This window comes from Manis javanica, chromosome 5, assembly GCF_040802235.1.
Source record: "Manis javanica isolate MJ-LG chromosome 5, MJ_LKY, whole genome shotgun sequence".
Taxonomy (NCBI): domain Eukaryota; kingdom Metazoa; phylum Chordata; class Mammalia; order Pholidota; family Manidae; genus Manis; species Manis javanica.
In genome coordinates, this window is record NC_133160.1 from 119,075,185 (window position 1) to 119,093,140 (window position 17,956).

The window sequence follows — 17,956 nt, forward strand, 5'->3', positions numbered from 1 at the left end:
AGCCATCAAAAGAGTCTTTGCTTTTTGCCACATCTGTTGAAACCATTTATGTATATTGGCATAATTTTTATGTTTGGTATGACTTCTTTCACCTTTCTTTCTGTCATTTGTTTCTATTATCTTGCTAATTTCTTAATTATCTATATTTTATTCCCCAAATACACACCCATCCCCAGAGCGGTAATGATTTTAGTATTTCTAAGTACTTTTCTCTCTTGGAGTGAGGTTTTCTACATGTTATTTATAAGGGTCTAATCACTCTGTTTTAAACATATAGAGGTCGTTCCTTTAAAGCATCTGAAAACAAAGATTAAAAAGTTTTATGCCAATACTTAATGTAACTTTATCTCCCCAAACACTTCCATTTGTTCGTCCTCTCTAGGAAAATTCCTTCTTCACCAGAGTCTAGTTTGTGCTTTGGTTATTAAAAAGAACCCTCACCATGGGAAGCCATACTCAGAATTTAATGGGTTCTAAGCACCTTAAATTGCAACACAGCTGCAGATATATTTTTCAAAAATAACTACTCTAAAAATATTACCATATATTCAAGTCAATATATAATGAGATATTTTCTCTGATATTGAGATAATTAAATTTCTTCTATTGTATTATCAAGTTTGCTTACTTTCATGCCATTATATTAGAAAGAATCTTCTAAGGAATGGTTTTTTTAACACTGAGCAAGAACCATGTCTAAATGTTTGTGGGATTTTTATACTGCCTTTGATACAATTTTATTATCAATTTTAGATACGAATGTGTGGTCTTATTACTGCTCAAGAATTCTTTTCAAATGAAAAGATAGATACAAAAGATATGACTGTGGGAAAAAAAGCCAATCCCATGTCACACTTAAAGTACACTTAGTCATAACCTGAAAAAAACATACTTCATTGCATAAAAACTATGACTTCTCTGGAGTTTTTCTCTACACGTCAAAAAAGTGAAAACAAATTGCAGGTGTTATCTCCAGACATTCTCATTTCACTTCTGAATGCACAGGACAATATAAGGTACTTAAAATGACTGTAACAATCACAATGAAAACAATTATTAAAGGACTGTTTCCTGGAAAAAACAAAACCCTACTCTTAAGTACAAGCAATCTACCCAATAGGATGTTCACAACAACCTGAACAGTGTTGCTGGCTAAGGCCCTCTGAGTAGGCCAGACAAACCCACATCTGAAATAGATATCTAGTCCTGTGAGAAAGTAATAGCTGATTCTCCCAGAATGGAAGGGATCAAATGTAGTCAGCTTATTACCAGGTGGACAGTTGGTCTCCTTGAGAAAGAGTGCCATCCTGTGGGTTCAGTATTTTCCTCTGCTGATGATAGGCTAGACATTCTGATGAGGCATTAGGACTGGTGTTGGTAAGTGGGAGTCCATGCCATTGGGCCCACATAGGACTTCCATCTCTCCCCCTGTGGTCATGTCATTCATGTGCCCATCATACCCCAATACTTACTGACACTATGTCTAGAACGACAAACTGTGCCAGTTTACCTAGATTTGAGGAGGTTTCCAGAACACTACACTTTCTATTTTAAAGCCTGGACAAAATGGAAAATTGATCTCCTTCTGATGTGCCTCTCATCAGCACATTCCTGATGTCCTTCACGTATGGTGCATTATCTGGGCCCTCTCATGGAACAGAATTTTCTAATGGGGCTTCACATAACATATCCATTCCACTGTGCCCACTTTTCTGAGCCTTTTAATCCCTTGGCTTCTACTGTCTCATACAAAAATTCTGGAATTTCAGCCTTGCTTAGTATGAGCCACTGCATTTTCCAGACTTCTAGAAGCCATTGCAGCAGCATATGTATACCATTCCCTGGGCACCTTGTCAGGTGTTAAGTTCTGTAGGCTAAGAGATTGCTTCCAAGTCAATAGACCCTTTGTTATCCAGTCTGATGTTCCAGACCCTTGATCAAGCACCCTCAGAATCCACTCAAACAGAAAGTATTCTCACAGTCCCTGCTGGAGCCTGTTGTTAATTTTTGTAGCGCTTTTGTAAAATATCTTCTTTCCTCCCTCTTCAGGCCTGACACATCCCAGGTGGTGATGTGCATTAATCTTGGTAATGGGCCCGGCAGCCAAGAGAGAAGATGTGTGTAGCTCCGCGGAAGGAGAGCTGTCACCTTACAGGAAAGAGGCCTCTGCAGTCTGGGCAGAATGCTGGCTCTCAAAGGAGAGAGTGGACCCACTTCTGCAGACTCAGAAGGCTCAAAAGACAGTGTCAAAATCTCAGGGACATCTGGCCAGATAGCCACATCCAATGTGTCAGGTCCAGATTTCCCAACTAGGGCTCTGACTCTGGAATAACAGAGTCTCTGTCTCTCTTGAGCATTCAACCATCATTGGAGTTCAGCCATTCAATTAAACCCTGTGGCTGGTATTCAGCTTCTCCTGATCAATCACTGTATGTGATGAGGACTTCTTAATATCTACCAAAGAGAATCTCTGGATCTCATACTTAGCTCCCAATTATGTTAATTGCCTTCAACTTTCCTTTATGTTAGGCAAACATGCCACCTAGCAACAGCTATGCAATTCCACTGTCCTTGTGGTATCATCCCTCTGCCCCACACCTTTCAAATACATGAATCAGCACACTGGCCTGTGTATTCACCTCTATCATGATGGCCCAACTCACTAGTGCTGAAAATATTAATACTCAGACCACCACCTTTTGCTAGGGGCTGTCAGCATGCCACCTACCACCAAGTCCTCATTACCAGCTGGCTGGTAAGCAATCCAGTCCCCAAATCCCATCTTAACCCCTGTTTCCTTGAAACTCTCCTAGTGCTACCTATTACAAGTTGAGTTTTCTAGATAGCAGACACATAGACAAAACCAAACTATAAAGGTTTATTGAGATGTAACCCTGCTAAAGGAAAAGGGAGGAAGCAGGGTGGAGCAGAGGGGGCAATCAGACAGCACTGCCCATCTGACAAAATCTCTGCCAGGCCAGCTGGGAACTCTGGAGTAAATATTATTTTTACTCCAGCAGAATTGGGTGGAACTTCTAGACCCTTATACCACCACCTTGCTCAGTCATAGGTATATGGCTCCCCAGAGAAGAAAATGTCCTCGGCTTAAAAGCTGAGACAAGCCTTAACACGGCTAACGGCTAGATGCTGTCAGGTTGCATTAAGCATATCTTTTTATTCTGATGCCTTGTTATCTGGAATCTTGCTGACCATGGAGTGACTGCCCCTCCCAGTGCTAGCTAATTCCTAAAGACAGCAGATGACTCCCCCATGAGTGCCATACCCCAACCACCTCTTCTTTTGAGCCGTTACATTCTAGACCATTACTCCCCTGCCAGGGAATAGTGTACCCACTACTGTAATGTATCTACCCCAGGGCCAGGTACTAGACAACCAGGGACAGCTCCTACCACAGAGCCCGCTGAAACTATTCAAACTAGCCATTCCTAAACCTACATACTGTGCGTCACCTGTTCCTTCCCAAGGAAACTGCAAGAAAGGCTCTTGCCCAGCGATCTTCCATTTTCCCTCTGCCTCTTGACTGACCCTGGTACTTCCTCATGTGGCCCTGCATCATGTAGAATTCCACTTCCACTTGGGAACAGTAAATAACAAACTATCATCTCAATGGCAATCATCTCCTGATCTTTTGGTCTCACCATTCCTAAATAAAAATAAGAACTATATTTTAAAATACAGGTACTCATACTCTTCACAGCTGAGTAGTTTGTCTTGAAGAATGATCTGAAGAGTATCTCCATATGTCCCACAAGAATGATTTTTAAAAACAAGTTAAATATAGTCTCACTAGAAAGAAATACATTTTTTCACTATGTGCTTAATCACATGCCAGGTAAGGATGACAGGCTTGGAAAACACAGCAGTCTATGACCCCAGTGGGCCCTACTGTGGAATAATTTCAAACTGTGTGCTGAGTGTGGCACGATCATTAGAGGAGAAGCGAACTGATGTGGGGTCACACTGAAGAGGCTCCAACATGTACTGAGAGTTAAGACACCCTCATGGAGAACAAAGTAGACCTAAGAGATTTCTCAGATTTGAGAACTAAAAATAAATTTGTTAAAAGAGGTAGAAAAAGATGGTGCAAGCTGAGGGAACAGAGGCAATAGAGAGGGCAGCATATTCAAGTTAACTAAAGGGATGCAGCAGATAGAGCACAGAGTGTGAGAAGCAGGGTGGGAAAGTAGGGTGAAGAGGTAGGCAAGGTCCAGATGGAGCTTTGCCAAATCAACTTTGAATCAATTCTATCTTAACCACAACAAAGCTAGTGATGAGTGTTTACAAGGCTAGTGGCATTATTTAATTTGTAATAATTACTCTTGCAGGTATGAAAAATGGACTGGAATGAAAAAGGTTACAGACAGAGGCTAATCAGAAGACTAGCAACATCCAGCGAAGAGATTATTGTGGTCAAGAGTCATGTGGTGGCAGTGGGGATAAGAACAAGGAAAGAGATGGGTTCAATAAATATTTATGTGCCTAAGACACTGAGAAAAGAAATGGAGTCAAGGATAACATTCAGATTTTGGTGTGAGAAACTGGATGAATGGAAGGTGACTAGTAGAGATTCGAAATACTGGAAAAACAGGTTCAGGAAGAAGGACAAAGATGTGCATACAAAGCACAAGAAAAGTTTAGCCTCCCAAGGGAGGACAAAAACCTCTTCCACTATAACAAAAAGGAGATAGGTAGAAGTGTAAGATTTATAGACATGATAACAAGCAGTTGAGGGAGTCTCCATCTGAAAGCTTCTACCTTGTTCCCCAACAGTAGAACTGTAAGTCATCTGTTAAATCCAAGGATAGAAAATAAACATTTGGGGAAGAATAGAGAAGGTTTGAAATGGTTTTATAAACACTAAACTAGAAACTAACCAGAGAAATCTCACTGCTTTGCTGAGCAGTATTGAAGAACCAGTTAATACCAACAGTTACAAATTGATAATGGAATCAAGCTTAAAATATATATTACTTACAACAGTTATGTATAGTCATATTGTTCTTGTTATCAACCAAATGAAAGGTCACTTGAAAACCTTTTGTGGATATACTGGATAATTGTAATTGAATTTACCAGCCAGACCCTTCAGTTGATGAGAAGACTTATGTTGACCACTAATACATTTTATGTTTATTTGCCCTGATTTCCTCTCTGAATACAGAGAAAAAGCACAAGAGTCAAATTTGTGTGTGTATACAGGAAGGTGGAAATTACCTTCCACAGGAGAAAACACAACTCTATGCAGCCCAAGGGAAACTGATGTGGAGAACTTAAGAGACATACCTTCTTTAACAAGTACCTGTGACCAAGATGCTTCTTTGACCTCTTACTATTACGAACTGATTAAAAAATAAATAAGTAAATAAGATTTACATGTGAAAAGCACAGAAAATAACTGCTTGCCAACATGAAAACCATCACAGGTTGTAATAACCTTTAGATTTCTCAGACCGTGTTTGAATGAATGCTTTTGGAATAAGATTGGTTTGAAGAAGCAAAATCACATGTGTGAATCTGCAGGGAGTAAGGGAGTGTATTTTAAAAATACCCAGGGCCATTTTCAAACTGTACATGCTCCCACCTCTCAGCAACTCTGACCCCTACACATGTACATACACACCTACACACACACACACATAGCCTTGAGAATCAGTGCTGAAGAAATGATTACATATTGTTCAATAAACCAGGTGCTTTATATTCATTAGTTCATTTGATTTGACTGAACTCAATTTTCACAACTCTATGAGAATGGTAGTTTAACTCCATTTATACAGGTCAGAAAACTGAGGCTTACAAAGATAAACAACTTTTCTCAACCCTGCTGGATAGTAAACAGAAGAACCAAGATTTGATTCTAGGTGTATTCTAACTCCAGAAAATGTACTGTTTTCACTACAACTCCTTCTGAACAGACAAGTCCTTGAAACATAGTGGGACATACTTATTCCCTTAGCTCCAACTATCTATGAGTCTTAATCTAAAAAATTAAGCTTGACCATAGTTAGAAAATCTAATTATTAATCTGATTTTTAAATTTATAATAAATGCAAAAATTTGTACTTAAATAACATTTTATAACTTTCCAGTGATGGGCACATCTATTATCTTTCTTTACCTATTTATATGGTAACTGTGAGGGAGGTCATACAGTCATTACCAACCACATAATGGTCGTACAGCCACATGACCATACTGTCCTGGACCTGCTGACCAAACAATCTCCAAATTCAAAGAAACCATGACTGGCCCACCCCTTCTGAGATCATTTGCTTCCTGGTGGTTTTCTCTTTTCATATTGTTGTGATGAGCTTGACTGAATGACTCATACTTCCTTCAAAGCTAGGTCTGTTCCTGTCGGTGTTCCTAGGTTGGGTTGCCTCAGTTTTGTGAATATACCACTGGAGGAATAAAACCAGGCCAATGACTGGAGGAAGAGGATTCTGCTGGTATTTTTTGTATGATGTCGTCTACATTCCTTTTTCTTGCAATGGCCGCCCCCTAAGAATAGGAAAGGTCAAGGCCTATCCTGCCACTCCCTGGGGAGCTGAAGATTAAGACTCAGTATCTTTTGAACTAGTGGCTTTTAAGAGCAATTCCTTTGCCTCACAAACCATAATTTCACGCCCCACCTCTCCTGTGTTGAGTCATCACAGGAAAGCAGGAAGTCGCCTTCAGACGAAATGCATTTCTCCCCATGTCATAACCCTGACTCACTGCTATGCTCTTTTGAGAACAGTGGTGGCGCATCAGGATCTGCAGTAATATATTCAGTTAGTGGGCAGACAAGTAGCATGTGTTGACTTAAGCATCTCCTTGTTAAGAGGGTTTGCTGAGTCCTCCAGGAAATACAGAGATGGACGAGAAAGAACAAGCATGTAGTTGAGGGCAACTGCTGGGCACAAAAACCAGAAGACAAGACTTCACATCGTTGAGAACTTATTTTTTTTAATTACATTTTTAAAAGCCATTAGAATATTTAAATAAGGTGGCCCAATATATTATTTTTCCTTTCCATTTACAAAGAAAAATTCAACAGTGGCTTAAAAACAAAAACTATGTTCATAAAGGTGGTCATTGAATCATTTACAATAAAAAAAGGAGTATCTAAATACTTCACATGAAGAAACAATATGATTCACCTTTAATATGTAGTCATTAAAAGTGTCAATAATCAATGAACCTAGGTATACATTTGCAAATTTCCAGTGCATATGAAATTATATCAAGATAAAAAGTTATAAAACACTTTTAATACAGCTATTCAATATACATACAGACACTAGAAATAATATATACCCTTACTATAAAAATTAGTAACACAGGGATATGCTTATAAAATTAGTGTTAAGTATTAAAAGCATATTATGAAGTTATGCTCTCTTATATATGCATGAAAAAGACCTGAACATGTCAAAAGTACTTTAAGGTTAACATGCAAAGTGAAAATGGTTTATTGGGGTAATTTTGTTGAAAAGTTTTTAAAATACTGTTTCATTCCTTTCACTAAAAAAACCTAAAGTCAGAATGCCAGCTATGACATATAAGATCTGATGAAAATATATAAGGGAAGGCTAGGGGGGAGGCCACTCATTCCTGCTGCTGTTGTCTACTTTCACTTTACACAAAAAGTGCATACTTATGGTATCATTATTTTCAAATAAACTTCTCTAGCTGCAGTCCTGGAGTGGATTCATTAGCCATTGACTAGCAGTAATTTACAAGATAAAGTCATAGAATTTTAGAGTTGAAAGACCACCAGATTCAGCTTCTCTTTTTCTCAGCAGTTTAATGAAACGCAGAGAGGAATAAGTGGGGTTTATTTTATTGGGCTACACAACTAGTTATTAAAAAAGCTAAGACTCGAATTCAAGTATTAACACCCAATCTAATTCTATTCCACATTCCAGTTCTTTAGCATTCATTATTTCTCACAAGTAACCCCAGAATAACCTTCCAAATTTATCTCCTACTCCTTCCCAACACATTTGACAGGAATGTCTTTTCTCATGCCCACACTACTTGCCCCTGTTTTCTTAGGCTCTGCCCCAGCCTGCAAACCCTGCTGACATTTCCCATCCATACCTTAACCCCACACATGCTCGTTCTACACTCTTGTGTCCATTCATCAACTAGTAGTGAGGAGTTGGAATGCTTTTTTCAAAAGACACATTTGGAACAAGACAAAGTGAATTTTAGTTCCAACTGTTCTGCTTGTTTCTCCCATAACTTTGCATACCTTCCCAATTACTTCTCTGAATCTTTGTGCCATATGCTATGAAAAAAACAGCATTTTATCAGAGAGAAGGGGGAATTCAGAGGTAGTGCTATCCATTAATGAATGGAAAGTATTTTCTGATATTCCCTGGCTTGCTGTGGCATGGAGTGAGGTGTAAGACATGGGCAAGAGTGTCACATTCTCTTGAACTAAAAATGATGACTCCATAGTGCACAGAGTAGCTGCAAACTTTTATGAAATATCTGTCACCTGTTACATGTTTAATTGCAATTTACCAGAATAAATACATTCTTTCTGATTTGTGAAATTCCCTGTTTCTGATTCTTTTCCTCATGTCATGCTATTGGTTCAAGTTGATTCCATCGGACTTGTTTAACAAGTTAGATTTTAATTACGTAGGATTTCCTCCTTTGTCTTCAGCTGTTTCATAGATCGGAAAGAGTACATGAGAGTCATCATTTGAGTGGAAATCAGAGAAGCTGGATAGGCAGAAAATAGGACCTCTTCATTACTCAAGATTAAAATGTATAGGTAAGTAATATTTTTGCTCTAGCTCTGTAGCTTTAGAAGTCTTATTACCTGTGAAAAATATGCTGTGAGAGATTTGGGCTCTAACAATTTCCTAGTTACTTTTTCAGCTCCATTGAAACTCTTTGATATTGTTTAGATTATACGCTGGATATTGCTTTAATAAGGTGCTTGGCTGCTTCACTGATATTTTCATGAAATTAATAAAACCTAGAGAGATGGCTTAGCATTATGAAAACATCTTTAAGAGAGTGTTTTTGTTTTCTCATGTTTAATCTTTCAAAAAGTGATGTGTGGATTTTTAAAGTGTGATCAGTAAAAAAAAAATTTCTCTGTTAAGAATTTTTTGAGGATTCTTAATTTTGACTTTTGTCACAGTATCACGACTACCATTAAATATGCAGTGAAACCTGAAGTCCCCTTTAAGAAAGTAAAGACAGTATTTGTTTACTTTTTGTATACTTATGGTATCATGAGTTTCAGGTAAATTCTTGTTGATTCTTAAGAGAAAGTATTATTTGTCTAGTTTTCTTTCCCATTAATACTTAACAAAAAAGCAACAAGTGTGGCATAATTTAGACTCAGATGGTTCAATCTCAAAATCATTATATAATCTGATATGTTTATATATGCATCTAAGTGAACATATTGTTCATTTTGTTTTTCCATGAATATAGAAAAATTGCTATTGATAAGTTCTTTTAACAGGGGACAAATAATGGGGATAAACATGGACAATGAGTTGACTATGTTAAGTGCAGCTGAGTTTATTTTAAATCTATCGAACTTTAGAAAACTCAATCAAAACTCAAATCATTTTAATAAAATATATGTATGATTATATGCATTTCAGTATATATGAGTGGAAAATGTAGACAATTTCATTATTAAAAGGAAAGAATAAAAGACGTTAAAGTCTATGAGGTAATTTATGTACTGTGTCTGTTCTCAGTTTATGTGAAAGATCACCAAATTGTATTTATTCATCAACTATCACTTTATGAAGCTACACATGTGAAAAAGTCCAGTGAGGAATATAACACATGAACCATTTTTGTTGTATTGAAGTGGTAAGCTTATGAATTATATTTTTTCCATTATTCCTAAACTCCTATAATATAATACTTCTATAACAGTGTAATTCAGAATGCCTTGAATCAATCTAATTCCTAACTTGATCCATCCTTACCTGAAATAGGACACTCAGTCACAACCAAGTTTTCAAATTACAAAAGACTCTGAACCTTTGGTTTCTACAGAGCAGCACACTTTGAAATATTTTCTCTTAAACAGGCTGCATCTAATTAAAATCAATTGGTTTTCCTATTCTATTAACCTAAAATAAATATAATTCCCAAATAATTTGCTCAGTGGTTGGTTGGTTTTTATTAGAATGAGATAATCAGAGTTGGGATGCCAAATTGATAACACTTTTAAAATAGCTTATGGACCCTCATTCATCAGTTTGAGGAGCCTTCTGTCAACCTGAATAAAGGAAAGAATTTTAAGTGGGAAGAGGAGAGCATTTTCAAATGGCCTGGGGCATTAAAAAATGGACACATTTTCATTCTGACTATCTTACTTCTAAGCCAAGACATGCCTGAGTTTAATATTGCAAGAAATGAATTAAAACATGCAGTTTCCTTCTCTGCTGGAATATTCCAATCAGCATAATGACATGCCATATTATCTCCAGTTTTTTAAAAATCTCAAAGTCCACTATTTTCCAGCTCCTCCATATGCTCTGAGGGAGTAGGATTCCAAACTGGGTAGTGGATGGGTAATGCAAGTGCATAACATATTTCTTAGGTAATTCTAGGTCACTTTTAGGTTATTTTAGATAAATTTCCTGGTAACTGTGATACCTTGGTTGAGAATGGGCTCTCTTGGCTAGTTTGATACCTTGTTTTTCACATATAGTTGAGATACAATCTTACATTGGTTTCAAGTGTATGACATGGTGATTCAACAACTATACATATTACAAAATGCTCACCAGGATAAGTGTAGTTACTATCTGATTTGATTACTTTTACACATAAATTAATCTCCCAGACCCCATCCAGATTGTCCTCTCCTAACGGTTGCAATGATGGTGTGTTCCTTTCTTTACCCACTTTGCTCAGCCCTCTCAAGAAAGAAATCCTACCACAGGGCCCAGGAACCTGGGTAGTTATGTTATCATGATATAATCATTATTCATTTCAAATTCCTGGGTATTCATATATTGTCAGGTCCACTAAGACAGTGTCTATGTCCACCGGGTTACATAAAAAGTATGAGATGAGGTTTGTAAAACAGGATAAAGATTTATAAGCTGTGAATTCAGAATGTGGTTTAGGGAAAGTTTTAAGGTAAACTTAAAACTTCTCAGCTCAGGAACAGACAAGTCCTGGCAGGACTCCTCCCACCATAACAAATCTTATTTCCATTTTCTTCTCTTTTTGTGTGTGCTCATGGTCTGATTAACTGACTACAGGAGACATGCCAAAGCCAACTAAATACCCTGTCTCCTAATAGCCTTAAACAACATAAGACAAAAGGAAAAAAAAAAGCCATAACTATCAAAACTGCATTCCAAACTCTGCCTGTTGTTTCAATCCTGGTTCATGAATTGCTATTAATTTTCAAAAACCACCCAAAATTGTAAGTCATTAGACAAAGAATATATTTCTTAATAGAAATTAGCCAAGTGGGTACCAACTTATCTTTACCGGCATGAAGCCCAAAATTGTTTCTTTTAGAGTACAAGTTTTTGCCCAGAAAAACCTCTGGCCACATGCAAAAACCGTTGCCAAATTTGGCCAAAATGCTTTCCCAGGGTGGTACAGACTGGGAGAAAAGTGATGCATTATATTACATAGGAGGGTGAGCTGCAACCATTTCCCTAGGGTTGTATATTTTCTAGCAAAATCTCTCATGTCCACTGTCAATTTGTTGTCCAGAAGGCACTCCCAAGGTATTTCCTCAGCAATTTGTGACTTACCTGATTCTGCTGCTCTAGCTCCCCAGAAGCCTATGCTTGGCACCCCTATAATAAGTCATGAGGACAAGAATCAATATCTACTATTATAAGGGAACCTAAAGAGACGTGATCTAATTCCTTAAAAGGTGTTGCTCCAATGAAGGATCCCATTCTCTAGCAAAGAAAACTTGCTATGATTTCAGTTTTTCAGAATATTCTTTAAGTGTAAATTGAGCATATGTTCATGAAATGTAAAGTAAATGCATCATCCCAAGCCTAAAACCATTTTCTGGGGAACTAAGATGATTAGAAATAAAATTGTCTTTGGACAAGTTACAGTGATCATTAACTCAACAGAAAGAAGGTGGCAGACTCTATCAAATATTTATAATATCCATTTGCTAGAAATATGAACAAGTGTATCAGCAATTAATAAAAGGATATGTGAACTCACACTTCAAGGTAGTGTATTAAAAAGAGCCATTGAACATATTTTTTCTAACCTAGACTAGACAAATTCTTATTCTGACAATCTTACTTCTTAGCCAGAATATCTGCCTGAATTTAATATTTCAAGGAATGTATTCAAATGTTCAGTTTGCTTCCTTGCTGGAATATTCATCTCAGCATAAAGACATACCACACTATCTTCTGTTTAAAAAATATTCCACCCTTGACCCACATCTCCTCTCCAGCAGTGCCTCCTTTCTCATTTCCATCCCTAACAGAAAAACTCCTTTAAGGTATTTTCTAGACCTACTCCTTTTGTTTTCTTCTCCCATTCACTCCTTTTACTTTAAATTTATTGTGAACTATATCACACATAGAAACTAGCTTAAAACATGAACCTCTGGGTATTTAGCAGTTATTAAGAAAAATAGCATCACCAGTATTTTAGAAGAACCTGTGGGTCCCTCACCCATTACATCCTGCCCTTCCCCTTACCATGCGCAATGCAACTGCTATCTGGCATGGTATCTAAACTTCCTTGATTTTCTTAACAGTTCTACCACTCATGGATAGAGCCCCAGAGACATTGTTGAGTTGAAATTCATGTAAATGGAATCAGAATTATGTTTTAAAAAGGAAATAGTAATGCAAGCAAATAACAGATCATGCCAGTCTTAGAAGGCTATCTTACATTTTTGGGATTTATGTCCTGAGAGAAATGCAAAACTGTTAAGATTTGATGAGGGCAAAGACATTACTCTACCAGAATTTAAAAAATTTCATCCTGACTCCTTGTAAAGAATGACTCCTGGGGAGAGGGGAGACACCACTGATGAAGAAAGGCCAGCTGGATGCTAATTCAGTATTTCAGAAAAGAAATGAAGATGACTTGGACAAAACTGGTTTGGGTGGTGACAAAATATGAGACATATATAAGAAGTAGAAAAGATGGGACTTGGTGCTCAGTTGGATGTGAGGGTTAAGAGGGGCGTCAAGTATAATTTTCAGGTTTTCCATGTGAATAACTTGATAGATGTTGGTGTAATCTACTGAAAAACAAAATGGCACAAAAAGGTCTATTAGATGGGGCAGAGAGAGGCTGTGAGTGTTAGAAGGCAGAAGACAATTCAACTTTGGAAATGCTGAGTTTGAAACATCAGGTGAGGAGAGAGAAAGATGTAGTTGGATACTTCAGTCTGAATACCATTTGTAGATCAGTGTTCCTCAGAAGGTATGACCTTTAGTTTATCTCTCTATGAATCCCCTAGGGTACTTGTTAAAAATGCAGATTCCTGAGTAGCAAGACTAGACTTAGTGAAACAGTCTATTTGGGTGTTGGATGCAGGAATTCTCACTTTTCCAAGCTTCTCAATTGTTCTTAGGCACACAGAAATGTGAAAACTGTCAGTTTAGATGGTAATTGAAGTTGATTGAATGAGATCAACTTGAGAAAAAAGAGAACGCCCAAGACAGCATGGAGCAACACCAGGCACTTAGAGGGTTGAATAGAGGAGTAACCAGCAAGATACTTTAAAGAGAAAATAAGAAAGATAAAGAGTACGGAATCACAGAATTTTTTTTTTAAAGGGTGTTTCAATACAAAGAGATGGTCAAGAACATGAAATGTTGGTAACAGGCTGTCTTACCTTCCCTTAAGGCAAGGACAAAGCTTTGACCATTTTTTAAATGTCTCAAGAGCCTAGCAGAATGGTACAATAAGTACTCAATAGACACTGACTTTTCACACATTCATGCAATAAACACTATGTTAATAGAGTGCCCAGCATGTGCTAAGTTGCAGAGAAACAATGCTGACAAAAAACGTCAAGAGGACTCTGCAGCACTACTTAATCCCTCTGCAGATCAGTTTATTCACCTGCATACTGGAATGGATGTTCCTGAAGTTCCCTTCCACTGCTAACTTTCTATGATTCTACATAATATTATCATTCTTATAAAATGCCATTATAAAAAATTATATTATTTGAAGTTAAAGCTGGGTTTTACCTAAAAGAGTAATGTAGAATTTACCACCCATTAAACAAAGGGCCGGGGCTCTAAGTACTTTACAAACACCATCTCATTTAATTCTCAGAACACTCCAAGGCATGTGATTATCCCCATTTTATGAATGAGGAAACTAAGGCTCAGAGAGGTCTTGTCACTTGCATTGGTCACGTGGGTCTGTCTGATTAACTCATGATTACCACTATTGTACTATATTATCTCTATATTACTTGCATAGCAATTAAAAATACAGGTGGAGAGAAAATAGTGCAGTGATAATGATAGGGGGGTGAGTATATCTTTTTGAATGAAGGATTTTGTTTTCTTTGGATAAATTCCTAAAAGTGGAATTGCTGGATCAAATGGTATTTTAACTTTTGGAGGAACTTCCGTATTGCTTTCCATGCTATTGCACCAATTGACATTCCCATCAACAGTGTAGAAGGCTCCCATTTCTCTACATCTTCACCAACATTTGTTATTTCTTGTCTTTTGGATAATGGCCATTCTAACTAGTATGAGATGATACCTCATTGTGATTTTGATTTGCATTTTTCTGATGCTTAGCATTGTGGAGCATCTTTTCATGCATCTGATGGCCATTCGTATTTCTTCTTTGGATAAGTGTCTGTTCAGGTCCTCCACTAATTAATAAATTGGGTTATTTGGTTTTTGGGTTTTGAGGCATATGAATTCTTTATATATTTTGGATGTTAACCCCTTATCAGATGAGTCATTTATGAGTATGTTCTCCCATACTGTAGGTTGCCTTTTGTTCTGCTGATGATGTCCTTTCCTGTACCGAAGTAGTTTTTTAGTTTGATGTAGTCCCACTTGTTCATTTTTTATTTTGTTTCCCTTGCCTGAGGAGATGTGTTCTGGAAAAAATTGCTCAACCTAAGTGTCCATCAAAGATGAATGGATAAAGAAGATGTGGTACCTATACACAATGGAATATTATTCAGCCATAAAAAGAAAAAAATCCTGCCATTTGCAACAACATGGATGGATCTAGAGGGTATTATGCTAAGTGAAAAAAGCAAGCAGTAAAAGACAATACCATATGATTTTACTTATTTGTGGAATATAAAAACGAAGCAAAGAAGAAAGAACAAAACAGCAGTAGACTCATAGACACTGAGAAGTAACTAGTGGTTACCAAGGGCAGAGGGTTAAGGCACGAGGGTGAGGGGGATCAAGGGGCATGATAGCTGGCAATCACAATATAAGTTGGGCTCAGGGAATGTAGCACAGCACAGAGAATGGAGTCAATGATTCTGTAATATCTTTCTGTATTGATAGATAGTAACCACACTAGAGGGTGTGAGGATTTAATAATATGGATAACTGTTGAACCACTGTGTTATACATTTGAATCCAATATAAGATTGTATATCAATGGCCCTTTAAAAAAAATTCAGGCCTAGTAACTGGACAGGACTAGTGTTTTCAGAGGAATATTTATATAAAAATAAAAGAAATTGAGGAAACAAATGCATTTGTTCAGGAGACAGAAAGGAATCCCTTATGCGTGTGACTCTTCATGCCCATGTCAGGAGCCAGCGCAATGCTCACAGAGTAGCCAGGTCTCACTTTCATCATGTAATCCATCCTTTCACTTCACAGATTCACTTCAGGAACAGACTACAGGAAATTTGGGGATACAGTGGAGAACTAATTCCAATCAGTCCCTGCCTGGTTTACAGGACTGACTAAGCACTGACACAGGGCCAGGACATTTTGCTTGTAATACTAATAAATTTTTAAGTCAATTATCCTCACAACAACCTGGAAGTAGGTACCCTCATTACCTCATGTATGCAGATAAGCAAACTAAGAAGTTGGGTGACTTCCCAGGTTTGCACAGCAAGTAAATGGTAGGGGTGAAATGTGAAACCAGTTAGTCCAGCTTCAGCGTCTGTGCTCCCAGCTGCTGCCTCTCTCTTGGAGCTCATGGTCTACAGGGGCAGAGGGACATGGGGCTGTGGAAACAGACAAGACCATCTAAGCAGACAGACCATCTTAAGGAATAAAGTGTTTGCCAAAACTGAGAGTGTGCAGTAGGAGAATCTAATTCATAGAGTGGTCATGGAGGTGAAAGGCCACCCTTGCGAAGGAAGAAAGAACAGCATGAAGGTGATAAGTAAATTCACTGATTCTTCATTTAACAGCAAAGGAGAAAACCGAATTCCAGAGCCATGACTTGCCTCATGTCAAGCCACTTTGCTAATCTCTTCAACAGTGCATTACTCCCCATTACGTATTCAAGCCCCAAAGATAAGAGGTGTATCCGCAGCATGTTTTCTGAGGTCTGAGGAATAGATTCTATTGTGTAGGCCTCAAATATATTAGCATCAGAGACCTTCGAACTCCGTTCATTTCATTATGACACAAAATCATCCTGGGAGAATGATACTGACAATCTCAGTTTTTTTTCATTGTTCCTTGTAGACAATCTGAGCAAGAAGCCACTAGGATTAAACTCAGAATGGGCTGAGTACAAGCTGTTGTTTCTACAAATACATTAATGTAGCTAATATTGCTCAAGAGCATTTAAAATAACTAATCTTGGGTTTGGTCCATGATTCATTAGAGGCCACCATTTTTTCTATGAGAACAATTATCTTGTACTGGATTCAGTTAAATAGAACTAATCATGATGAACCCATACATGAGGTTCTGATTCCAGTCTCCGTTCCTTCCCTTCTAAGTTACTGGTAATAATTCTCAACAACTTTCACTGAGAGCAGAGTTACAGAATATTTGTGGATTCTCTACTCTATCATGCTCATTAACTTATTCCATCAAGTTTGTGCTGAAATGTCTTTCTTGCTTTAGATCCTTTACTAAAAGATCTTTACTTCTTTATGTGTGTTTTTAATAAGAAATGATATTTCTCTTTTCTTTCTTTACCCCACCATTCATAGTGCCTCCTTTCCTGCCTCCCCTCCCTAAGTAAACAATGTTAAAAATCTGGTGTATTATACTTCCATACAAACTAAGCTAGATTGGTCCTTGGCAATTGTTACAATATTTTTATATTTGGGTCTATATACAGCAATCAGATCAAACATTGGGAGATGAACACGTTTGGAGCAAAAAATGCTGCCTGGTGCTTCTCTGGAGTGTGATGTACCAAATTCCTCACATCACTGGGATACATTCTGTAGAAACAATGAAATATCCTGATACTTTCTATTTAGTAGTGCAAATCAGGACTTATTAAAGTGAGAGTAAGGGTCCCTAAATCCTTTACTCCTTTATTTTTTGTAGAAAGCTAACATGTATCTAATTCTATATTAGGGTCAATATATTTTGACAGTCAAAAAGGTAGGGTTTTCAACATTTCATAATATAATGTTATAGCAAGGAGGATTGTTTATGAACTTGGACTCAAGGGAACAGAGAAGGAATTAGTAGGCCTTCAGTAAAACCTCTCTTGTCTTTAAAATTGGCTTCTCTTATCTAACTGTATCTGAAACCTTTGTTACACAAATGCAGTTCTTGGACTAACAGCATCAGCATCACCTGGGAGCTTGTTGCAAATGCTGAATCTTGGGTCCAACCCCAGATTCACTAAATTAAAATTTGCATTGTAACAGGCGATTTGCATACACATTAAAATTTAAGAAGTCTTAAATTAAACAACTGCAACTACATTAAACACAAGGAAATCTCTCAAAGTATCCACAATGGAGAAAGAAGTATATCAAGATGCACTCTTGTTAAATTAAGTATGAATAAAC

The 17,956-nt window shown here is 37.5% G+C and overlaps 1 protein-coding gene across 2 annotated transcripts in view; it reads left to right on the forward strand.

The window, feature by feature from the left end:
• The first annotated feature begins 8,679 nt into the window (after nt 1–8,679).
• TMPRSS11D (transmembrane serine protease 11D) overlaps nt 8,680–17,956 on the forward strand; it is a 55,177-nt gene continuing 45,900 nt past the window's right edge. Inside the window, exon 1 of one of the 2 annotated variants that reach the window (XM_017653000.3) lies at nt 8,680–8,791. In XM_017653000.3, coding sequence (XP_017508489.3) covers nt 8,784–8,791 — 8 coding nt within the window. In that variant the 5' untranslated portion in view covers nt 8,680–8,783. The remainder of the gene's footprint in view (nt 8,792–17,956) is intronic. The other variant, XM_037026629.2, reaches the window with a different exon arrangement.